The 26,025-nt window shown below is 42.4% G+C and overlaps 1 protein-coding gene across 1 annotated transcript; it reads right to left on the reverse strand.

The window, feature by feature from the left end:
• Positions 1-1,142: 1,142 nt before the first annotated feature.
• ptpra (protein tyrosine phosphatase receptor type A) lies at positions 1,143-25,730 on the reverse strand. The gene is made up of 22 exons (XM_080494821.1): positions 25,527-25,730; positions 13,465-13,511; positions 13,134-13,215; positions 12,562-13,038; positions 7,992-8,091; positions 7,779-7,852; positions 7,157-7,293; positions 6,658-6,748; positions 6,379-6,455; positions 6,234-6,270; positions 6,046-6,143; positions 5,690-5,809; positions 5,432-5,598; positions 5,217-5,352; positions 4,912-5,061; positions 4,664-4,757; positions 4,450-4,526; positions 4,156-4,290; positions 3,527-3,652; positions 3,237-3,388; positions 2,324-2,459; positions 1,143-1,257 (listed from the first exon to the last, which is right to left on the reverse strand). Exons 2-22 carry the CDS (start codon positions 13,483-13,485, stop codon positions 1,183-1,185), a joined length of 2,562 nt encoding a protein of 853 aa, XP_080350947.1. The 5' UTR covers positions 13,486-13,511; positions 25,527-25,730; the 3' UTR covers positions 1,143-1,182.
• Between the last annotated feature and the right edge of the window lie 295 nt (positions 25,731-26,025).

Here is a 26,025-nt window from a genome sequence, read left to right on the forward strand (position 1 = left end):
AACAGTGGAAGGCATGGGGTGCAAAAGAAGAGAACATTTTGGGCTGCAGTCCAATTCCTGACGATTGGCCAATGAAACAGCTTTTTAATCTGATGGTCCAAACAGAATTGGTGTTTTTGACTGCAGAGCTAATAAACCAAATGACTGAATGTCTTTGGCACCGAGCGAGTGAACACAGACGGTCTCATTTGCCAGTTTCCTCTCCAGTTCAAACACGTGCACATAGATGCTCCAGAATAATTAATGGCTCCTGGTATTTAGTGTGTGTGATAAATCCTGAGGCAATGAGCTACATCACAGAAGTTCTGATCGACAATCAAATATTCCCTCTGAACCTGTGAAAATGAATTACTTCGAAAATAAAACCTTTTGACTGTGAAATGCGTGTGAAGGTGTGTGTGTGAATGTATTTAAGCATGATGAGGGTACTGAAATGTGAGGGTTAGTGTAGAAACTTGTCCAAACACACATGTTGCTACAGCATGGCTCAGGCAAAATCAGAAATGTTGCAAGCCTCAGTCCCCAACAACAAGGATTAAAATAAAAAAAAAAACTACAAAAAAAAAACCCAACCAAACAAAGATAAAAGAAATCCAAAGATCATTACTTGAATCCGAATGTTGTACATTTGCCAACCAAAGAATTTGATTTATATTCATATATATATTTTTTTATATTTATATATTTATATATATATATATATATATATATACCAATAAAATACATTACAGGTGCCACCCGAAAATGCAGCCAAACTCAAAACTGTGTTGAAAACCAAAGTAATAAAATGCAACACAGTAAGTATATATATACATATTGGGAGTGAAGATAAAAAGCAAAATTGGGGTGAGGGGCCGTATTAACAACATTACAAAATATTCAAGAAGGCATCTCAGTTATTTTACGCATCCCGACTGCGCTGTCCCGTCCTTCGGGCGGAGACCTCTGTTCCCTTTTCCTGTGGGCAGTTCCTCCCGTCCACAGATCGAGTCGTGAAGAGTCTTTCCGAAAGAAAGAAAAAAAAAAAAAAAATCCCCCCCCGATGGGGAGAACGCAGCTCTCTGCATGGCAACATTATGTGTGTGTTCTGGTGCGTGCATATGCTTGTATGACGTGTATGCAGAAATCCTTTCAACCATTGCCCCCCGCCCCCCCCCCCCCCATCCAGCCACGACCAGGTCCCTACTTGAAGTTGGCGTAGTCAGAAAACGCGTCGATGTATTCCTGCACCACTTTGTAGCAGAACTCGTACTGCTCCTGAACAAGAGAACGGAGACCACAGATATTGACTGTTACATCATTTCACTCATTCCAAGAATAAACACCATCAAACAGCAGTCCTTTGTGCATCAATATTTTAGAAAACTTCCTGTCAAACACACAAAAAAAAAGCCTTTATGATATCTAAACAACTAATCAAGGGGGTGAAAAAAAACAACTTCGTCAACTATCCCAATTTTAACTTTCGATGAGGAATGAGAGATAAAACTTAGATCCATCTTATAAAACAACATTATAGATGTTTAGATTTAAACTATAAAATAGGCTTTAATGTAACAGGTAAGACAATCGCACCTTGATACACAGGTCTGAATATAAGACTTTTTTTTTTTTTTTTAAACAATGAAAAGCACTGAAAATGTGGGATTGTCTGATATTTGACTCTCGGTATGAGCGCCTCTGAATCGAGAGGAACGGGCTGGATGTTATCGAAACGTCAGGTATGAGTGACGCCACGGATATGAACGGTAACTTCAGGATCCTACTGGAGGTGAAAAGTCCGTTCCAGGTGCTGGATGTTGTGAACAAGCCGTTCACAGGCTTTAACTTGCCGCATCTCAAATGTTTTGGAAGGAGAGGTTCAGTGACAGCATGAGACACTGGAGTCTGTTGGAAAACTATATTTAACAAGGAAACATCCCTTGTGTGCGTGTCCCTGTGTGCACCCATATTCCACTTACCAGTATCTAAAACGGTTTAATTCAATGCGCTTTTATCTTTATCTTAAGCACATTTGCTTCATACCGTTAAACCAGAGGACTTTATGTCAGGATATATAATACGATTATTGTATAAGGCAAGTTCCCAGTAGCAAAAGTGAGCGTCAAACAAATCCTGTCAGCTTTAGATGTGCTTGTATTTGGATTTAGTCGACTGTGAACAAGAAAAAGTGAGCCATCTTCTGATATAATTATGCACAGATCAGCAACCAGGAAAATGGAGAGAAAGAAAATGGGAACAACATGACAATATTAGGATTGACTCGCTTAAGCAAAATAAGCAACCTGTGTTTGTTTGTGAAATTGGTTTGATGGATCCTCACCAGTGTCTGCACCATGTGGGGTCTCTGCAGTCTGAGGCTCTTCACTGTCTGAAAGACATCCAGGATGCCCTCTGCCTTCACCCGCTCTAGGACTGTACTCAACGCACAGAAGGTCCCCGTTCGGCCGGCACCGGCACTGTGGACGCACAGGCACAACATTGCAGCTTCAATGCACCTGGTGCATAGTTTCAATGAGAGTTCCTGGGAGATATGGAACATAACGTATGTCCATAAAGACTCATTATTGTCGCTATGTTGTATTGACTGGTTGCCAGGGAGGAAGGGGGAGCCCATCCGGTCCAAGATGATGCCAGGGAAGGTTGGCTGGTGGTCAGGAAATAACGCTACGGAGAATGGAACCTTTATGTACAATACATACTTCTATAAACATAGGAGATTGAAAGAATAAGCCCTCCAATTAAGGAAAGGCCTCCTCCCATAGTGTTGGGAGGAATTGTCTAGTGCTCTCCCCTGGGCCTGTGTGGAAAGACATTTCCATCCTAACCTTAAAGAGGGAAAGAAGAAAATATAAAGAATCCTGCTCTTATTTTGACAAGCCAACCTTTACACAGGGTATTGTGCTTCATTTGTGGTTATTAATCACTCCAATGATGCGTGACTTTGGGTATTTTGATTTGGGAATATTAATTAATACATATTCAGTTTGATCTACTACTACTACTAGTACTACTACTACTAATAATAATAATAATCACGGTGGATAAATTAAGTCAGAAAAGAATAAAACATCACGAGGAAGAAAAACATTCTATACAACTGCTGTTTCTTATGATTTAACACAACGTTCTCACATGTAGCTTCAACCCAGAGTATTTTTATGGCATTCATTTTCTTAGATTTATTTTAATTGACACATACACTAAAAATGTATGTGCGTGTGTGTGCGTGTTACCTGCAGTGAACCGTGATGGGATGGTTGCCAGACTGCTGCTGCTGTTTCTGCACTGCAGCAATAATGTTGATCATGCCTTTCCCATCGGTGGGGATGCCCACCTCTGGCCAGCCGTGGAAATGGAACTGACGCACCGCTCGAGCCTTGTTCTCCTGAAAAAAAAAAAAAAAAAAAAAAAACACAGAATGAACGGGAGGTGTCAGTTGTTACTCTGGCTTATAACCCCAACCCTGCAGGAAGAACTGAAGTTTCTATGGCCTGCTCAAACGGAGCAACACAGAGGCTCTTACCCTGTTGTTGGTGACCAGGAGGTCACGCACAGTGTAGCTCTCGCTCTCCTCCTCCCGTTTGATCTCGATGGAGATATCTCCAGAGACCACCACTCCATCACTCGGCCAGTACTGAGCACACTTCTCCTGGAGGCCAAAAGGCGAGAACAGTAAACGTTCAATAAGTGAAGTCAAGAAAATCCCCTAAAACAATGTGTCATTGATGTGCTACATCTCGAGTTATTTCTATTGTGTGTGTTCAGGTCAAGTATCTAAATGTGTAAACAGTGATTGTGCTCCTCAATCATTGATTTTATGAGCTAATTTAGGAATCAAAATCATCATCAAATTAGTCATACAAACTTCCAGCTCTGGTCATTATAAAACTTTACCGTCATTGTTTCCGAGCATTATTAAACCATCAACAATCGTTCCACTGATATTCCATCGTATCTGAATGAGGATAGTGACTCTAATGAAACACTACATCAAGATCAAGTTGTTTTGTTCTGACAGTCAACAGGTTATACTCGACTGTTTGCATCAAGTTAGCATTGACCCCAAACATCAATGTGCTTATTTTGGCCTCCAGTCATCAAACTGATATTTAATACTGGTGTTGGTGTATGTGTACGCGGTGGCGCACACACCTGCCCTCTCTCCTCCAGCTCAGTGAGCATGACTATAGAGCAGCTTCTCCACTCCCAGATCATCCTCCAGAAGTCCTCTATGGTGTGCTGCAGGGGCCCCTGGCTTGCCATGTACGCATCCTTCTGACGGTAGCCCTGTGTGGAGGGGAGGCAGGGTCCGAAAAGGAAGGGACGGCAGATCCGATGTTACAGGATAAAAAAGAAAGGAAAGGAGCAAAGCAGACTTTTAAAAACCTGATCGATGGCTGGCATTAATAAAATGATTCACTGAAACCAAGCCACCGTTGCACTCACATCAATGAAAGAGGCATTGACGTAGTCGGTGTTTTCCTCTCCCCTTTTGACTGGAATGATCACTCTGTTGAACTCATCTGTCACAAGTGAGGGGAAACATTTCGTCATGTATGGAAAAAGCTTCTCAAGTTGACATTAGGAGTCATACATCAACAATTTGCACTCCGACACCGTTACAAAAAGAAGCACGCACACCTCCGGCTGCATTACTCACATGGAATGATCTGTAGGACTCTGTTCTTCTTCATGTTAACAGGCAGGTTACCTGTTCTCATCTTGTCATTCTGAATCTTGATTGACGTCAGTTTCTGAAAGTCAGTGGATAATAAATAAAAACTTAGTTTGTCTGCAAATAATAATAATAAAAAATGATTTTAATGACCTTCTGGTCACACTTCATATATGAAGGGTTTGAAGATTGATGGGAAAACACAGTGAATAATGAAAGAGACACAAACAGACCTTGAATTCAGCCTCCAGCCCACTGCAGCCAGCTCCAGGTGACGGGGCGTACAGCTTGGCCAAGTGAGACTCCAGAGAGGTCACTTCAAGCTCTGTGTCTCCGTACAAGTAGTGCTCTAACAACGCCTGGAAGATGAATACATACTGCATCTATGGGAGAGAGAGAGAGAGAGAAATGTGAAGAGAAATATAATAAATAACTGATCAATTTGTCCATCAAAAAAAAAAAAAAAAAAAAATCAGTGTTGGACTTTTAAAACGACTTTACATGAACACTTTCATCACCACTGTGTTCTGTGACTTACATCTGTTTGAACCATCTGACTGCGCTGGGCTCTTATCCTGGTGACGAAGCCGAACACGTCAACCTTCCTCTCCGCGATCATCATGTCCAACATGGCATCGATCACGATGAAGGTCCCCGTCCTGCCCACACCCGCACTGACACACACACAACGGAGAGGTGAGTGGAAACCTAATGAGGATGTTGAAGATGAGAGAGAACGGCCAACACTATTACCTGCAGTGAACAACAATGGGCCCAGCGTACTGCGGGTTGCAGGCCTTCACTTTCTTAAGAAACTTCAGCATGCCGATCGGGGTGAAGGGAACCCCAAAATCAGGCCAGCTGGTGAAGTGGAACTGGGTAATGAGCCTTTGAGGTTTCTTCCCCGAGACATCCCCCACCTGGCACACAAACGAGCCCGACCATGAGTTAGTTCCGCATAATCCGACAAGTGGCTCTTTTGTACCATTTCTAACATGATGCTCGTGGTACCTGCTGAATGCAGAACTTGCGGATGGTGTAGTCCACCAAAACCATCGTGTCCTCTACAGACACGCGGATGTTCCCATATGTCCAACAGCCCTGGTCCGGCCAGTACTGGGCACACTTGCACTACAAATAAACAAATACACGGATTTGAAATCAAATATTCTTAAAAACACTCTTTATCAACATTGGAGTATCTATGACAGACTGGCTACTACAATATTCATACTAAATGAAGATTTTTAAAAGGTGCCTTTAAAGTGATTATTTCAACTGTGCATTAAAGTACAAAATGTGAGCCTTTCAATAGATGAAGCAAGTTTTTACGAACCCTGCCTCAAAGCAATATCCAGCTCCTTTACCTCTTTTCTCTCCTTTAGATTCGTCACCATGACAATGGTGGCTGTGTTCTGCTCCCAGATCATCCGCCAGTAGTCGTTTACCGTCTCCTCCTTTGGCCCTGAGAAAAACAATTAAGAGCTTCAATAATCCTGCTTCTTTTTTTGGACAACTAAGTTTATTACTGTTACGATTAAGGCTGCTACTTTACCTTGAGCTGCGATAAACTTATTCTTCTCTTGGTAGCCCTGCGGAAGAACAGAGTGAGCGAAAGTGAGACATGAGGATGACTCTAAAAAGAAAACAACATTAAAGCACAACAATTGTTGTAAAGAGGATTTGAGGCAAATACAAACATTTATGAAGGAAGCGTTGATGAAGTCTGAGTCAGGGACTCCCTCCAAGGATGAGAGGTGAACCCGGGAGTGATCATCTGAGAGAGAAACGGGGGACAATGCAGACTCATGACAAGATGGACGCTGAACTACTCACCCAGATTGTAACCGGCCTTTAAGTATCAAAGGTCTGATGTTACAATCAACCCAGTGGAAGGTTTGCCATGTGCTGCGATGTTTGCATGAGCAGAGCATAACTTGGCTACATTCAGAGCAGTTGAGGGTTTAATCATCACTCACATGGTAGGATGTTAACATATCTGTTCTTTTCTTTATTCTCCTCCTTGGATGCAGCGTCACACGATGCCTGAATGGGGCAGACCGGCAGCGCCTAAATAGGAGGAAAAAAAAATGCATTGAGGCAACAAGGCAGATGTGCGTCATGTATGCATGTGTCCCGCTACAGAAAAAATTTGTTTGGGCTTAATTTTTGTTGCCTCCTGTATGTCACATCAATCGCTATGAATGAGCGATGGCAATAACTGTGCAATTCATTTCACAATCATTAAAAACTGTTTTTTTCTTACTTTAACTTGGTAGAACCAATAAATCTTGTTCAGACGGTTGTTTTTCTAAAATATCAGCACAACTATACATGTGATTGAAACAAACCCTCTGAAGTTTCTATGACATACGTTGGACTTGAGTCATTCTACGTGTGCCACCATGAACTGAGGCCACAGAGATGCAGAGTGGAAGTACGTTTTAGGCCCAGTGTGCTATCCTGAGTGTGCCATACATTAAACTCCTCTCTGAAGAGCTTGTTGTCATCAGCCATGCGACGGTTCATTTCTTCCTCAAGTTTGTCGACAGGAAGGGGCGGGTACTTCCTGTTTGTGCTGGGCGAACGGGCCAATAGCGGCACACTCTGGAGTTCTGGGCCGACGAGCAGGAAGGGAGGAGGCAAGAGCAAAGAGGGAAGGAATGGGAGGGGAACAGGTAGAGATTTAAAAAAAACCCAAACCAAAACAACACAAGGGATTCAGGGAAAGAACATGAGAGTGGAACAACTTTACATCACGCAACGCTGACTTTATCTGTCATTACGATGAACTCCCAGCAGAGGGCAATGTGTGTCAACACTATAAAATGAGGTTGGTGACTGCAGCTCTGTTTGATTAGGTAATCACAATGAACAAATGTGGTCTGCTAACAATCAACCAGTGAAATTTTATCACTTAGTGAAGCATAATCAATGCAGTGTTATCGGGAAAAATACTCAGAGGACCAAGTTTGTCTCAGCAGTCTGAGTATATTTGACCGTAGAACTAAAAGGAAATGCATTTAGAAAGCTGCTGTATCTGCTGACAAATCCCAAGTGAATGCAAATACCCAGAATAATGCACGCTTGGGCATTTTACCTGTATCGTCTGATCTGCCGTTGGTCAGTCTGAAGGAGTTTGAGTGGCTTCCTGCCTGTTTGTACTTCTTAAACCTGTCAATCAGCAGAGATCAAAGTGCATATTAAAACAGAGTTGAACACGCGCCGTCTTGCACAAAACCACGTGCGCTACTTTTTCTCTCACTGCAGAATGCCAATCGGGCTTCGTCATGGCAACAGCAGTTTCACTGACCTGAGCATGTAGAGGACAATGATGATGAAGATGATGACCAGCAGGGAGGACAGGGCCACCATCACAGCGATGATTGGCATGTCATCAGATTGGCTGTCGCCTACACGAGAGACAGAAAACAGAGACGGATTGGAAAGGTACATCAATGGCTGGTTTGACATGGAGTCGAACATCCTGCACATCATAGAGATCCTTGATATCCTGCAAAAACAACTTCAAGAATTTAAGCTTAAAACATTTTGCTTATTTATTACTTATGACGTCATTTACAGCCCCAAATATGGTTCAAATTTGAGTGTCTGCGAAAGTTTTGTACGCCATAGTTTATGAAACTCACTTATCTCAAACTCGATGATGAGATGATGTTACATTCATACCAGCGCATAAACAGCTAGTGTGGTTCCATTGAGAAGGTCATTCCCTCTCCCTGCACCCTTGTTTGAAAGAGGTACAGGCCGTGGTGGCAGAGAGGTGAGGGAAAGCAAGTTTCTATCCGCGAGTTCAATGGTTTGAAACTGTGGGCTCTCAACTGCTGGCTGCTCAAGTTGTGTCATGAAAAGCATCTGGCATGAAACGTGCGCCAAATCAAACATGCGCATCACGTGATGATCACCAGAAGAGAGCAGCCAACGCACAAAACGGATCTTTCTCGGGGGAAATACTACAATGAAACTAGTGTGAAATACATTTCTTGTTGTTTTATCTTTTGCAGGCGTCATCGTTTTCAATAAACTCAAAAGATTTGATCATTAAAGCAAAATCACTTTAAAATATGGAATTTGATTAAACATGAAATCTGGTGGGTTTTCCTGCCACGGTAAGCATTTTCTAATTGGAAACAATTTATCAGTAACAATACAGAGGTGAGGGATTTTGGATTCCAAGGAAGTATTCAAATAACGGAATCAGAACATTTGCATAGGTTTTCTGCATATTCCGTCTTGATGATTAGGCAAGGCTTGCGATGGCAAAAATAGCTTTGAAGCACAGGATTTAGACAAACGTAAGGGAAAACAATGAAACAAATATTTAACATAACATCGCTACTCATTTCCATTAAAGAATATGTCTGATTACTTGTTTTAACAATAATAATTTAAAAGAAAAATACAAAGGTGACAGTGAGTGCAGCAGCAGATGAGTAGAAATAGTTCAAAAGCACCCCCCCACTCAGAAAAGCTACTTTCATTCCAAGTCACACAAGACTAAAACCTTTGCATTGTTAAAGATTGCAAAGTGACCTCAGTCTCGTTCAACACCAGCCTGTATCTGAGTGTCCATTTTAATATTTCAACAGCTTTGGGGGGGAAAAGAATCACAAACGGAGAGTGCAACAGGCGCAGCAAAAAAAAAAAAAAAAAAATCACAGTTTAACAGAGGTTGATAAATGGTTACCTGAGATGACAGCAGACAGGGTGATGGTAGAAAACTCTGCAACATTTAAGTGTTTGCCGTGAAGCCACTATGAATTATTGAGAGTGTAAATGTGAAAAAAAAAACACTTTCTACATGTCAAAAACCACAGAGCATGTGGGCCTGCAGCGATGCAGGGAGGGGAAGGACTGTGATCACAGGACAAGTTATCTATTCCTCATGATGCCGCCACCGGAGATTACAATGGCTGATCAATTTGTACACGTTTCCACTGTACGCATGGGTTCCTGGTTGAAGGCAAAGCATGTAGTCTTCCTGGTGACCTTTCACTGAAACAGCTGGAACAAAAGACCTATGAGATTTGCCCGAACAACAACAACAAAAAAACTAGCTGTTGTTTGTGTGCTGATGACCAGTCAGTAAGACACGTCAGGACACAACAAAACAAGAGATTTTTCTAGAAAACACCACGGCAGAGGTGACAATAGAAAGAGCAAGTCGGCTGTTCTGGGCATCGCCTCAGAATTCAAGAGAGTTCTTAATGTTGTGGACACATTTTGCTGCAAAGAATGCACCGTTTCACTCCGTGCTGCATCTGCACTTTCTGGGAAAAGTATTTTGGAACGCAGCCCAGTTATGTTGGATTTCCACGCGCAATTCCCAGGACTTTTCAGCGTTCCCCTCGGACAATGTGTACATTGAATAGAGCAATGTGGGTATCATGTGGAACTGACACAGCCTTGACGGATCTAATGCCACTTAGAGCACACGAGGCTGCCAGACGCCCCGCAGGGAGACAATGGAGCAATTACATAACACCTCCAAACCAAAAGTGATGGTTATATAATAGTATATAGTGCTGTGCAGCCACATCTGTTGCATTTATGTTGACCACACGCTTTCCGTCTTCGTTCTGAAACATTTTGACCTCTTGCAGGACGATTCGAAAAGCCCTGCTGTTTCTACGCTTAGAATACATCCGTCTCCCCAAATCAATCAGTGACATTTGATAGTAATATGTGTATTTCTTCATAATCATGTTATATGAATAATTGATGTCCAAGAAAAAGGGTGGTCAATGGAGGAGTCGTGTTTCACTAGCAAGGACATTACAGGGAGGGTTGCTCAGTAAACAGTCACAAAGCAGCTGAGCATAATGGTTGAAATGTTCTCTTTGACTTAGAAAAGCTAAAGTGACTTCCACTTAAACAGCCTGCTTTATTTATTAAGACGCTGCATCGATAGACGTTTAAATATCTACGACCAAATGATTTTGAGAGCAAAACATAGCAAAGCCTGCATATAGATTACAAAAACAAGTGACCTCTTCCTCCTGCAGTATGCAGCTGACCTTAAAGCAGAAAATCTGTTTGTACCTAAAAGTAAAGCTCTTCACAGTGTCTGGGTCTTCTGCTTTGGTGGTAATGCTGATTCTCGTGGATGGCTGGTCAAATGCAGGTATGTCACATAAGGATATTTCCAGCGCCGTTACAATGGAACCTAAAAGCAGAAAAATGTCCGAACATCTAAAATATTCAAAGGTTGACTCTCGGAAAGAAGGCCTGCTTTTAGTTTTTAGCTGTAGCCGCCCCACGAATAACGCGCAGCTCAGAAGAGGAAGAAAGCCTATTTTTAAAACGTTGATTTGCAAGGTTTACTGTCCAAGAACTTATTCAAATTAAGTATCACATTCTCTCCGTTTCAAAACCTCCGCCGACCGTGATGTGCTTGCACGTTATACAAAGTAGCACTCATGAGCACATTTTATGCCTGAATAAGTAATAGACTCTACGTGCGGCAGGAAGACACCCCAAAAAGACGCCATTGTGATTAGTGATGAAATCAAACACAAAATCAGTTGATTTTAGAAATGTGTCGAAATGACTGAACAACAGTAAAATAACTGCGTATAAATAAAAGTCTCAGAATTGATTCAACTATGACTCCAACATAAAGTGATTCAGAATTGCGATGCTACAAAATCGTCCGCATGAAACTTCACGGAACTAAATTCTCCGACTGCAGCTACGCTGCCTCATGCTAGAAAGTGTGGGAAAACTTTTTTTATATAACGTCAACAGCTACTTGGATCCGTAGTGAACTAAAGAAACTAAAACGTTTACATAAATCTGTATATAAGAATCTGCAACAATTTAATAAAAAGGATTTTTATTACTGCAATTAAATAACATTGAAGTGTGTTTCAATAAATCAAACATTAAGTTTATACTGCACTTGTTTATGTATTATCTCAATTAGCACTCAGAAACGCGCCACTTTCTCATTAAAAGCGGTCATTTCATGTGAGGAAAAGAAAGAGCCTGGGTCAAGATCTCATCTAAGCCTGGGCAATGAATAAAACACAAGTGGTGTATAAGTCTATAGCGTTCAGACTTAACAGATCACTCAGTCACTGATGTTTAGGTGCGTCGATAGGTGCGTCCTTTTTTGTTTTAGGAAAGAGTGATAGCAATAGCCACAAGCATCCATATTTCCCAGTCACACTGGATGCCGTCTTATCACAAAAGCATACTGAGACTTTGTCAGCTTCCAGAAAAGTATCTGATTAAGTACTGGTGCTAAAAAAACAAACAAAAAAAAACCGAGTTTCTCAATTGGGCGAATAGTAGTGACAAATATGTGTCTCTTACAGTTTGGGGCCTTTTCTGTCATTCGAGCTTATAAAAAAGCTGAGATCTCCAACCAAGGCAATAGAGCAAACAGCGACGTACATTTGTTATTTGCCTTTATTAAGTGCCGACTAAAACCTGATTCTGCATTTACAGACTGCTGACCTACACGTTGTTGTCGTTTCCTCACTCCCAGATGTCAGCGTGGGCCATTTGAACAGATTTGTTTTGGTGTTGGTGGCACGGAGGTGCAGTGGTGACCGCTGCTGCCTATAAGAGCAGCCCGAGCCCCAATGGAGCTTTTCAATGTGGCATTTACATGTTCAGCCTGTTCTCTGGTTGTCCTCCCGCAATCCATTCATTGGTGACTCTAAATTGACAGTAGATGTGAGTGTGTGTGGGTGGATGTGTCTCTCAGAGTTTGGCCTGTGATGGATTTTTCAGCCCGTCTGAGATTTGTATTTTTTTTTTTAATCCTACAAGCATAAGCTCCAGTTTTCCACAACTTTGGCTCGGTCTAATGGATGAATGAAGGAGACAAAGAAAAAGAGGTCACACACACTCACCATGAGGGGTGGTGTGTGATGTGAAGTCCCTCTCTGGTTCCGTGGTGGCGTCGCCATACATACGGAATACGTCATCATCCATATCATCATAGGTCTCCGGAGACGGGGTTTCTGGACCTGAAGCAGCCGTGGTGCCATTGTCTCCCCCTGCGGGGGTGGGGGGAGGGGGAGGAGGCTGGGTGCTTGGCGGTGGCTGCGGGGCATCGGTGGGACCTGGAGGTGGGGGTGATGGGATTGGTAATCCCCGCCCCGCGGCACTGGAATCAGTGGGCTGTGCGTCTTCAGCGACTACGGCCGGGATCGTGGCTGTGGACGAGGCTGGTGCTGCGGTCGGTGTTGTCGCGACAGTCATGAGTGGGATGGCCACAGGGGGGGGCGTTGTGGGCGGTTCCGTAAGGGGCGGAGCAAGCGTGACGGTGAGGTTGAGAAAGGGCGCCGTTGGGGGCTCTGTCGGTTTGGCAGTGATATTTGAAGGACCTGGTGAAGAAGAAGACAAAATAAAGTTTGGTGGGTTTTTTTTTTTTTTTAATTGCTGAAGGACATGTGAAGATGTGCGTGGTAAATACTTGTACCTGTGATGGGGACATGATCCTGGGCTGAAGCCCTGAGGGCGACACAGAGCAACAGGAGCAGGGGACACACACCCATTCTGCCCTGCATCACGAAAAAAACAAAGTTTTTGTTTTTATTTTTAAACAAACAACTTAAAATCTCCCAAAACTCAATAATATCAGATATACTGAACCCAAATCTGCTTAAATTAAAGGTCAAGAGATTGAATACTCATTTACGTATAATCTCCTGTCCTAATCCCACGCGCCCATTTTTCTGGGAACATGTGGAGAGGAACTTGAGGTAAAACTACCCCTCATGACGGCGGCACAGTGTGTGAAAAATGTTTACCTCAAGAAGCGAAGTTGGCATCAATCACTCATTCGCACAGCGTGGTCCTGAAAACAAACACAGACGACGATATTTAGTGATGACCCAGAGGATTTCAGCAACACCCTGCTTATCTGCAGATTTTACCTAAAAATGCTTTAATTGCATTTTCTATAACCAAATGTCCTGTGCTGCTGAACGAAAACTTTAAATAAATAAATATACAAACAAACAAATAAATAAAAATAAGAAGCAAAATAGTGTTTCTATTCAAAAACACAGTTTAAAGGAATACAGTCATTTATTCCAATGGTTAAAACCACTGGTGTCCTTTTATTAGGAACTTCAAGGACGAAAAGTATTACGAAGAAGGGCAGCGCAAAATATATTGCAGAATGATCATAATCACGAAAAAAAGTAAAAAAAATATCAAAAAGTTAAAGCTCCCTTTCTTTCATATTCAATTTAATCACATTTATTTATTTTGAACAAACTGAAATATTTCAAACTATCTTTTAGTTCTTATGCACAATTTTGGTTTTAACTCATGAAAATCACAAATACAGCAGCACAATGCTTTTTATTTCAGAAGATCTGATGTTTTTCTATTTGTATAACCAAAAACCAGTTAAAACTGTCAAAACATTTAATACCATTGAATGGTTTTAGTTTGTATGTCATGGGAATTGAAATAATAACAAAAATAAAGTATGAAAATCACTTTGTTAACATTAACATTAAGAAATACACATTGCGCATAAACTTGTGAACTTTCAGCATTAGATGTTTTGACCTTTAGATGGTTCATTTATGAACACATTTTCATGCACATTTATTCGTTTTCTTGTTATCACAATCAATATCTTAAAAAATACCAATATTCACAATTTAAGATTGAAACACTTAACTTAACACTAATTTTCAGTTAGTTATAGCAGTTGAAAGCCATTAAACTTGATTATGATTATTTTGTATATTCCCTTGCGTGATAGTTTCTAAAATAACTAGCGCATTTATGGTATTTTGCTCAAAACAAGCTTTTAGATTTTTGATCCCTCTTTGTTGATGGTACCTTAGTAAGGGTACAACTCACAAGATCAAGCCATCCTTGTACAGATGAGTAATTTTTTAAACATTCCCTGCTTGATCATTGACAAAATATGTTACAAGAAGTCTAAACTTTAATGTCAAGCAGCATGTGCAGCAAAGTTCACCGCAGCACGTGTTTTAAATGAATTTAAGACAGAATATGTCGCAGTTCAGCCTCATATTTCATCCACATTGTCATTGTTTGCCAAAAAGTGTCATCGAAAATGTGTGTGTGTGTGTGTGTGTGTGTGTGTGTGTGTGTGTGTGTGTGTGTGTGTGTGTGTGTGTGTGTGTGTGTGTGTGTGTGTGTGTGTGTGGAGAAAGCATGTCGGAGGCCAGGTGATCGGTCCGGCTGGCTGTCACTCTGCTGAATAATCCCAGAGCAGCTGACTGAGCTGTGATAATCCCTGGACCTAATCCCAAGGCCCCGACCCTGGAATAATCCAGCTGGTCTGCCTCAGTTTACGCAGCGAGCCACACGCCGCGGCGCTCGCCAACACAAACTGATGCTTTACATCACGGATTATTGCATCGGTGAGCAGAGGTTAAATTGGGCGCTAAAAGCTTTAACAGTGCCAGTTGCCAATCTTTGGCTGTTTTGGACTGAGCTCATTTATGCTAATACTTACATTTTGGTTTGAGCACCAGACTGTTTGGCTGTGACTGGAGCCTGAAATGGGGCATGATGAGCAAGTTATGTGGTCAATGAGGATGCTATTAACCTAAAAATCCAATTCTTGCTCTCCCTCTCCCCCCCTCACCCAGCCACGCTTCTACTTCAGCGAACAATTGTGTTGTTCTCGAAAAACAGTTCCACCCATTGAAAAATGACACATTTCAAACCAAGTTAAGACATTTTCTGTGTGATAATCCCAAATGGTTCGCTCAAACACCACAATTACAAACTTCCTCTCGAGCAGAGCAATTTTCTAAATGAGTGAAAATAAATATAATGTGAAAATTGCATTTGTTCAAATACAGTGCACAACTCCACAACAATAAAATACATTTTAGAGATAATGAGTCTAAACACATCTTAACTTCTGGATAAAGGCTCACTTTCATCCCGATATTCAACTGAAGGCCCCATGTTTTCCCCTCAAGTGAGAAAACTGAGCTCTTGCTTATCTTGCCAAGATTTTAAACCTGAGATGAAATGGAGTCAGAACTATTCTCATGACACATGTGGAGGTGCTCATTGGTGAGCCTCGAACGATGTTTAGTTTTAATCCTGTTCATCGTGGAGAAAGCTGTCAAACATGGTCAAGATGTGTCGGACTACTTTCCTCAGACCTGGAAAAGTGTCTCGGGGACCATTTGGAGTCAGAAGGTGGAAGCGTTCGTTCTGACAAACTGCTCCTTCAGGGCCACAAATCTGCTTGGAGATCTACAATTTGCATGTGGAGAGGCCCAGCATTTACCCCGTTAAAGTTCTGTGAGACTTCCTTTGAGAACCTCCTGACATCTGTGAAGAGAAATGGCTTCTGAGTGAACATGATGAGCTGATGTACAAAGCCCAAGCTGTCATAGCGGCTTGCTGAAGTTTACGATCGGCGTACTTATAAAGTCAAAAGAAGAAGACGGGTGAATGAATGTGAATGTGTCTTAGGATCCTCTGGACTGGTCATACTGGACTCGGAGTACTTATTTTCTATGATCTGACTTCTGATATGAGTGGGTTAGTCAGTTCACCATTTCACATTGGTACTTTTCACAAGTGTGACAGTTTCTGAGCATATGAGACCCCCGGGTTTAGTGCCAAAAGCAGAACATATGAAAAGAAATGGCTGTCCATTGCAGATTAAACGCTGTAGTTTCACCATCAATGTTTTTTTTCTGGAGAGCACCATTTGGTCCATATTTTTCCTCAAACTTTCTCCATCTCACTCGATTATCACCTTCCTCTCACTCTTCTCATTTATGTTAACTCTCACGTGTACAATTTCGATTTTTAGCCTTTGAAATACAAAGATTTGATTGGCTCCACGGCATCACATGTGACGGCTTGACTCGCACGCAGCTGAGCTGTGTGTTTCCTTATCCACTAAACCATTACTGTAAAGACTACCAAAGCCGTGCGTGTTCAAAAAGAAGTGCTGCCTCAGGTTTTAAATCGCCACATTCTGCATAGGCTGCTGGTCGGTCCGAGTCTGTGCGAGACAGCGTCTGGGTCCGGACGCCAACCCTGGTCCGCCTGCTTTTCTAAACAATAGTAGTGATTCTTCAGTGAAAGTGCAGGTTATAAATATACTGCAAATGTGAAAATAAACCAATTTATAGAAAACAACATTTTATGAATATTCATTATTTGCTTGACTTACTACCTATCATGACAATAGCTCGATTAACACATGTGTCTAATCACTAATTATTCAAATGAGAAGTACTCACACTACATGGAAACTACCAGTCAGCTACAACAATATAAACAGTCCTCTACACATTGCGAAAATAATGGAATAATATCAGATTCAGCAAATCTGGCACCTTCCTGTTGACAAACACGATGTTTTACAATAATATCAAAAGTTACAGTTATCATGAATAACATGGCAGATATTTCATTTCATGTTGTATTCACATTCATTTGAAGCGTTGAGCTAAGTTACTACTAAGTATGTCAACATTGAGATGTTTCTCTTTTAAAGTGACCTTTTTGTTAATGAAACCTGACTCATTGTCTTGTGTGCACCACACAGTGAGGCTGGATGACGTGTCCCGGTATTGTTGTAAGTGATATAAGCCCATCCTGTTGCTAACCTTCACTTCACAAATGCTGCAGGAGCCCGGAAGGTTTTTCTTTTCTTTTTCTTTTTTTTTTTAAAATGGAGAAACAGTGTTACGCCGAGAGTACAAGTCCCCAGAGATGCATCTTTAATTCGCCTCTTGAGATGCAAGTTGTCTTCCACTGGGTGGGTGTATGTGTGTGTATAAATGCATATGATCCTGTTTTTAACCGCCATATGTGTTGGGAGAGGACATCATTAATTTAGGAGACACTGGGCAGGAGTGTCTACTGGGCCACTTTTAGCTTCAACACATTGCTTTCTATTTAAAACAGGGTCTCAGTGATGGATTGTTGTAATTCACAGATGAAAGACAAAGGAATTAAACTAAAACGTCTTCCATTGCGTATTTATCTGTCCACTTAATAATATGCGGACAGCGACTGAGAAACAACTTTTTTTTAATGTCTTCCTACTGCAAAACCAATGTCTCACTCCTCATAAACACCAAGAGCTCATTACCTCCTCTCACTGATTTCATATTAGGCTTGACAAACTGGTTGAATGGATGAATTCCACTTTTATTCTCGAGTCGGTTTCGTCTCAATCCAGCCTCCTGGTCTGCAGAGCGATGGAGGAAAAAAAAAAAAAAAGAGGTGTTAAATCTTTCCAACAGTTTCATCATGCTATTCCTTGCAGAGGAAACATGTACATGCCCATCTATTAATGAATGGATGTACTCAAAAGATAAGTCATGCAGCTCACACAGTCCTGACTTCGGGCTTGTGTTGTGCAGCGATGTGAATATTTTTCAGACAAGACCGAGCACTTAGAGCGAGTCCTTTTCACAGTCACTGTTGAAGGAAGCTGTCCTACAGCAATGTGCAAGACTGCCACGGCCCTCTTAACGCTGTCACGTCAATCGTTTGTTTGGTAGGCTTCAAACATGCACAGGTGACAGGGCCGATTTTTTCCCCCCTTTTAAATGAAAACCAAGAGGCAGCTGTTACTTATTTGTCCTAAAATACCCTTTATTTCCTCTTTTGCTCTTGAACTGCACTCGCTTGAAAGATGCAACAATCACAACAATAACAAGGGATTAAATGTTCATCATTATAAATCTGGAAATTAATTGAAGACTTTAATTACACAGAGATCCAGTTAAATGTTCCTGGACTGAATGTTTTCTAATCTAGAATATGTTATGCTTAACAACAACAACCTTTAGATGTTCGGACCTGCTCTACTGAGTAAGGACATTCAACATGATGATAGTGCAGGATAATGAGGTTAGCCCCATGTTTCCACAACTAGACCAGCCAACATTGCCTCACCACAGATTTCTTTATGTGGTCAATGTTCGTCCAGTCCAGACAAAGCTAAGAAAATGAGGTCGGTGTCAAATTACAAGGACTTGTTGCTAAATGTTAACACAGTGTGCATTGAAGCTCCAGCAAGACAAAGTAGCGACAAGTATGAACACAAGATGAATGTTTTTTTTTTTTAAAGCTGTAAGAAAGAATTGAAAATAATGAAAACACATTGAACCAGAGTAGAGTTTTTGGAATAACTTCTGCATTTTTTTTTGTCAACTTTGTGTTGCAATTCTTTAACTGGAGTTACAGATGTTTATCAATCCCAAATGGTTTTTGTGCTCATTTTATTGGAACCTATTTTATCTGATTGAATGTCAGTCATGCCATTGAGCTGAATCCCCTTCACAAGAAACCAGGAAATCCTGCCAGACGTTTCCTTGTCACAAATAGAAAAACAAAACAATACAAAATAAAAGGATGGATTTGGACTCTGTCGACACGAACAATCTTGGATACACAGTACATGGTCAACGATCTAATCACTCAAACAAACTTTTGAATTACTAAATGTTTTTTTTTAAATAATGTCTGTCCAAGTCAAAACCACTGTGTAGGACTTGAGGCCTAATGGGCATTCAAGCTGTGAGCTGAACTAACTAATGAAGACAGTTGCCGCTCTGCCTGTGGCCAAATGCAGACCTCATAGGAGTGCAATCACACAGTAGTGAAAGGGCTGGGCTGTTCCCATGCCATTTCATTCACAACGTGAAAGGAACACTTATAGGTGGAATATAAAGGAAGTCCAATTACGTCTCCATAACAACCACAGCCCAAGACGCAAGATCAATGCAAGGTGGTCATTTAATATGGCGAGTTCCCACTCAAGTCTGTGGTTTTCAGCGATACATTTGTATTTACCTGTGACCCTCATTGCAGGAATAACAGTCTTTTCTCACAATAGCAACATCAATTTATGAATATCTTCAGATTGGTTCATCAGTACTCTTTCAGGGGCTGGAAGTATTCAAGCCTGTCAAAGAAATCCTGAGTAGCCCAGGCAGGTTTTAGTAAATGTACCTAAAAGACAATGTTATCCATGCCCATAACCCCACAATAACTCAAACTGTAAGACCTTATGCTTAGAGCTCATTAAAAAAAGAAATCTACACTTCCTCCAGGAAGACCGGAGGGATAAAGGTGGGGCAGAATTCTGACAGACTCAAAGCCTGCAGGCCTCACTGATAAGACACCAGCAGAGGTGGTCCCGTGGACTTCGGCGTTCATGGGGGGATTTTTTTTTGGGATATCTTACGAGACATCCTGGTTCACTAGTCCCTGCAGCAGTGGAGAATGCTTGTCTGTCTCTCTCCATTCATGGCATATTAATACTGTTTCTATGTCTTGAGAGGGAGGGGGTGGGCTGGGGTGACAGAATACTGTGAATGCTTCTCTTCACAGGAGACTGAACGAGGCCTAGCTCGGAGCCGCTATGACTCTTGCTCCGTAACAGACCACAGATTATATGTCCCTCGTGCCACATACAACAGCCACAATCCTCTGGACTTCCCTTTCTGAGGGCTACTACTCCCCGCTGATGTGGTTTGTGTTCCTGTTGGCTTCATTCATGAGCTGGTGAGTTGATGAAAAGACGTGGAGATGCAAGGGATTACTATTCTGGCTAATCATCAAGGCAAGAGTGACCACTGTGCCTGTTATTAAGCCCGTAATGATGATTTGGTTCCATCAGGCTGGAGGGATCAAGAAAACTCACTCGTTTGAATGAGTGAAAGCGGCGAGCCGGTGAAGCTCTACTCCCCGTCTGTCCCGTTGTGGGGTTTCTCACAGAGCATGCCAGGGGCCTCTTGAGCTTTCCCACATTGGACACAGAGAGGATGTAGAGGCGCAAAGCATGGCCGACCCACAAAAGCCACAGCGACCTTGAAGCGTGGTGTGGGGCCAAACGGGCAGCTCAAGGGCCACAATGAAACTTGATTCACTCATGCCGCTGCCCTTTGAAACCAAAACACTAAAACTGATTTCCTGATCAAGCGTGCAGCTGAGGCCGGACGTGAAACCATAATGCGTTTCTGGCAATGACGAAGATGTGTCCTTCGCATTGCATGCCAAAGACCACCATCCCCCTAAAGCTGAGAACAAGAGAAAACTTTAAATGTTGCGGTCATACATGCCTTGATTTTGATCATTTCAGACTTACCACTGAGGAAAGTTCAACTTAAATCTGTGCAACAATATTGAAACCAAATGTTAGTGCAGCTGAACATTTCCAAGCAAAAACCCTATTTTACAAACGTTACCACACTGCTAAAGTTTACTGTTCAAATGTTAAAATTCTGCTTTATTTAGATCATTTTGATTGGTTTCTATACAAAGAGTACGATCTGATTAGAGTTCCCAACTGTTAACCGAAACATTACCAAGTTTGCACATATAGGCGTGTGTGTTTTTATGCTCCTAGGAGAACCAGTGACCAGCGCCTACCATCACTTCAAACATACATCAACTATAAACAGTCGTAGATTGTCACCCACAAACGACACACTTGTTGCAACAACATTGGTAAACAGCACAAACTCCAATTTATAACTAACATAACAATGTCAATGGACAAGATCAACTTAACATTCATCAAATTAAAAGCTTTTCAGTGTCCTCCTTGCTCAGCCCCGACTTGGAATGATGTCATTTTTTTGGGAAAAACCAAGAAACCATTTGAGGCATTTGAGTTCTTCGCAACGCTGGAATTCAGAAAACAGTATGGACTTGTGAAGTTCTTTTGTGTTGGCTCATCCAGAACACAAACAAAACTAATGTATCACAATGTCACACTGGAGCAGAGCTGTAGGGATGAGTCAAAAAAAAGAAACCACCACAAAAACGATGTTCACACTAACATATCCCAGTTTGTGCAGCCATCTTGAAAACTGAAATCAGTATCTTTAAAGCCGCCCAGAGTTTACCCTCGGGATACTGACTGACAGCGAGAAGGTCTTTTATTACTCCTGCTTTGCAACACACACAAAAAAGCTTGGATCTTTTTTTTTTTTTTTTTTTTTTTTTTAAGAGTCCAAGGTATCTGGAAAGAAGCTTTTATCTACTGGCAATACAGTGGTGCGAGGATGAAAACTTCAAGCAGCAGGAAAATGGATGGGTTCTGCTACCAAACACTAACGCTATTAATCTTTATATGCCACAGCTACAGTACATCCAGCCATCTATGACCTACGCTACTTAAGCCAATCCAGGGGGCGCTGGAGTCAATCTCTGATGACTGGATGCGTCTCCAGTTAGTCACATTGACCAACGTTTACATTCTGGTAATTTAGAGACCAATAAACCTCAAAGACATATTTTAGGAGCGAACATGCCAGCTTCATGTCAAGACGCAAAGCAGAGATAACCACTACACCACTAAAGAAGCCCCCCCCCCGACTCTAATATGGTATTATGCAGATACAAGAATTTGGCTCATCCAACTCCTCCGACTCTTTGATCATTAGGTTCAAGACAAAAATGTGCCCACAGCAATGCTGTGCTGTTTGGCATGACAACTGAACCCATCTTGTTATTATCAGTAGGTGCTCACTGACATGCAGTCGTTCTAATATTAGAAAGTAACTACACCGAGATAAACGGTTGGTGACGCTAATTCAGCACTCGTGTGTGATTAAAGCACAGCAGTCGGACGGGGTGGAATGAGACCCCGTCATGAAACCAGCACAAATGGTGCAAATGAGCCTGGAAACGGTGTTAAAAATAAGGCATTTCTATTAATATCCTCTCGTTGCTTTTATGCAGATGAATGGAAACTACCCTGATTATTAACAATTGTTCCAATGGCTTCAAATAACTGAAATCAAGTAATTATGCAATAGTAGTAACAGGACTGGTGACAATTACAAGGAAAGCAGCAGCCCTGCTATCTGAAGTGACCATCCCCTGACACCCACCCCCTCCTTTTACTGTGAAAGATAAGAACGCCATCTAGGATGACAAGACAATAATCAGAGGCTTGACTTCGGAGCAATGTCATGACAGTGTCTCTGCATAATCCACTTTCTCCTGCATCCATTTTTGGGTGGTGCATTGAATGACTTCTCAAGCTAGCTTACGTGTGTTTGGGCATTTTTTTTCCAAGCAGGGCAAGAAAGGTCTTGCCGGCTGGCCGATGCCAAAGGCAAATATGAATATTTATAAATCCTGCTCTCAACTGGTTTTGAATCTGACTTGTGCTTGGCCTCAACTGTGAAGACATTGAATGGAAAAGTATATCAAAGTATTCTTCCTCCATAAGCAGAACAAATTGACTTAAAGACAACATACTATGAAAATATCACTTTACCTCAAGTTTCTTTAAACTTCAAGAACAGAAATACGCCATAAAAGTCAAATGATTTATTTTGCCTTATTGATGGTGAGGAGGTGCAGTTAACTGTAAATCTTTATGTGAGGAAGTGTTAATATGCTGCGTATGCCAAACCCACTTTCCCTACATCTACTTAGTGCTATTATCCAAGAGAATTGTAAAGGCAAACGGCGTCTGAACCTGAAAGAAGGCTGCTAGATTTGGACAGATCTGGATCCCATGTGAGCTTGGAAGATCAAAAGAATGCACACGTATCATGAATCTTAATGTCAGAACTTCAAGTCCACCGAAAAAAAGAAGACCATTACCTATATTCCCAGCAGCGAACCAGAAACATAATTTACTCCATATAAAGAGGACTTACTCCACAATTTGAAGGGGTTGCATAATTACTGCCCCACAGCAACAGAGGGTAATCATCTCAGATGACGTACTTCCAGTCAGGGGATGCGTTTGATTCAGGAATCATTAGTAGTCACACAGATTCATTTCCTGCATTGTGAAGTAAATGATCATTGAGGTCGAATGACATATCGCATGTAGCTGCAATCAGGGTTCATAATCCTCTAAATGGAGCTGTGGTGAATTACAGTGCTCCTCCAAAGAAATCACAGAGGCCTACAGGTGGAAACAAAAATATACCTCCTGCCACACCCAAAGAGAGAACTCATAATATTGTGTCAGAGAACCTGAAATTGTGAAATATCCCAACACAGAAGCAATCTTTCAACCATCCACTCAGTGAACCGTCACGCAAAGTCCCCACAGGGGCATGTGAAGCTATTCTTACTTATATCTTTAGAAACTAGGCCAATCATGAAAAGTGTTGTGTGAAGATCACTCAAGACCCTCTGCTAAAAACCCTCTCCGCTTCCTCAAAGACCGAAATAACTCCCTTTATTCTTAAAATAGGTTGCCTGCAATATGGGCAGAATGAGCGTGCTTTGTCGGATCGGCGAAGCACGCTTTTTCTTCCTCACCGTCCCCTCCACTATTTGTCTCCAACGAGATAGTGCTTCTTGACAGCCAGACAAGGTGCGACAAGTTTTTTTTCTTTTCTTTTTTTCCCCCAAAGAAAGGAGTCAGGCATGTTCAGGCCTGACAAAACGGAGGTCAACCTGGGCCTGACACAGGAGTAAAGATGAGAGTGCAACTCCAAATTTCACACTCAAAAGATCTTAACATGAGGCGACAATCTCGGTGGAGCTGAGGCCATGTCGTGGAGAGGCACACGGTGGGAGATGAGGCATGTGATGCGCGTCAATGAGTCGGTCCAGACATTGTGAATCCAGCTTCACACATTGACAAAGGAGGATTTTTCACATACGACAAGCTTTGGCTACTTCGATGCCTCGTCAGCCCGAGGATGCGTCTCTCTCCTGAGACTTATGAGCATTATAACACTTCCCTTTGCATTTTCTCCCTGGGCATAGGTGGGTTTTCTGTCTGTACTCCATCTTCCTCCCACAGTTGGCAAACACGCAATCGAGGTTGATTATAGAGTGTAAGATGTCTGTAGGTGTGAATGTGAGTGACCATCCGGGGTGTGCTCTGTATTTTCCCAGCTGGGATTGTCTCCAAACTCTATGCAATCATAAGTTTGATAAAGCTGAATTATATATGAATAGGCATTTTAGTTGGTAGGTTTTGAGAGGGTCCTTTAAACATTAGAGTTGTAAACCATTCTCCCTATCATGTTTCAAGTGCAAAAAAAAAAAAAAAGATCAGCAAAGGAAAATGATAGAAAACAATCTGGATGATCTGAGGAACAAGTGAACGTAAACTATAAATAAGAAAAAGAGAAACCCCTCAAGACTGAAATGGTATGCTTGGTTACACCCAACACCCAGAGAGACAGAGGAGAATATTAATCATTAGAAAAACTTTGGGAGAGGTTGCTCACAGGAGGGAGGAGGGGGGAAAAAAAGTTACAATCTCGGAGAGAAAACACAAAGCAGTCGCTGTGATTTGACAGAGCATACATGTTAAAGTCAGGGGCGACCCGAACCCGACCGACCCCCCCCCCCCCCCCCCCCCCTCCTCCCTCCACCCTCTCTGGACGTGTAATAACAAAGCATTGATCAATAAAGTGTACTTTCCAGTGAGCCAGCCCAGACCTGGACGCCCCCCTTCCTCATCCTCCTCCTCCTTTGTTCCAGTGCCAGCGCAACAGCATCTGTGTTGGCACAACAAACCTCAGCTCTGACTTCTAAAAATGTTGCCCCCCCCCTCCTTTTTTTCTTCTTCTTCAGGACCCCTTTGCGCACCCAAAATTAAAAAAAAATAAAAAATAAATCCTCTCTGCCTCCGGGCGAGTTCTTAAATGTTGGCGAAGGTTTGTAAGTATGAGTAAACACCGTGTTTGCCCGGGGTCTGTACCCTGGCATCATGTCGGGGGGAGTGTGTGTGTGTGTGTGTGTGTGTTTGGGGGACTGCTGGGGGGGGGGGGGGGGGGGGGGGGGGGGTGACGGGTGACACAATGTTTCAGCAGTGAGAGGAAACATGCTTGTACAGCGACATTGTAACAAATGTGATTTGGCTTTGCGCAACAAAAACAAGAAAACTCACCACAACTCCTGTAGCGCCCAGAGGAAACCCGAGAGGACGGAGGAGGGGAGAGAAGAGAATCCAGGGGGAGAAAAAAACCCAACAAAAAAACAAGGCCAAATAGGAATTTATACTCTCTTTTCCTTCCACGTTTTCCAGCCCCGGCCCCGGTCTCCACACCCCAGGAACCGAGAGTGTGAGCGGGGTAGGGGGGGGTGGAGGGGGGGGACCTGGTGATAGCAGAGGAGGGAAGCACGATCCGGGACACACTCCGCAGTTCGTTCCCCCCGGTTAAATCCAGATAAAGATAAAGTCCCGGCTGCCGCAGGAACCAGGGCTCCGTCCCGGCGTGTCGCCCCCTCGGCGGGTGCCTTTCTTAAGTCCCACAGTTTATCCGCTGTATCCGGGCGCGTCGGCCGACTATTCTAGTCCGCCATGTTGTGTGTCTGTCTGCAGGAAGAATGGGAAGCGAGCGGCGGATTCCCAGGCCAGGCCCCGCCGCCGCTCCGCTTCTATACGG

This window comes from Blennius ocellaris, assembly GCF_963422515.1.
Source record: "Blennius ocellaris genome assembly, chromosome: 4".
NCBI classification, from domain to species: Eukaryota; Metazoa; Chordata; class Actinopteri; order Blenniiformes; family Blenniidae; genus Blennius; species Blennius ocellaris.

What these genes read in the sequence shown, in the direction of transcription:
- ptpra (XM_080494821.1), bottom strand. Translation starts at nt 13,485, where the DNA reads ATGCCAACTTCGCTTCTTGAG. An exon ending in TAAGTTTATCGCAGCTCAAG is followed by an intron (nt 6,144 to 6,233) that starts GTAAAGTAGCAG and finishes TGTTTTTCTCAG; the next exon opens with GGCCAAAGGAGGAGACGGTA. An exon ending in GTCAGATGGTTCAAACAGAT is followed by an intron (nt 5,062 to 5,216) that starts GTAAGTCACAGA and finishes TCTCTCCCATAG; the next exon opens with ATGCAGTATGTATTCATCTT.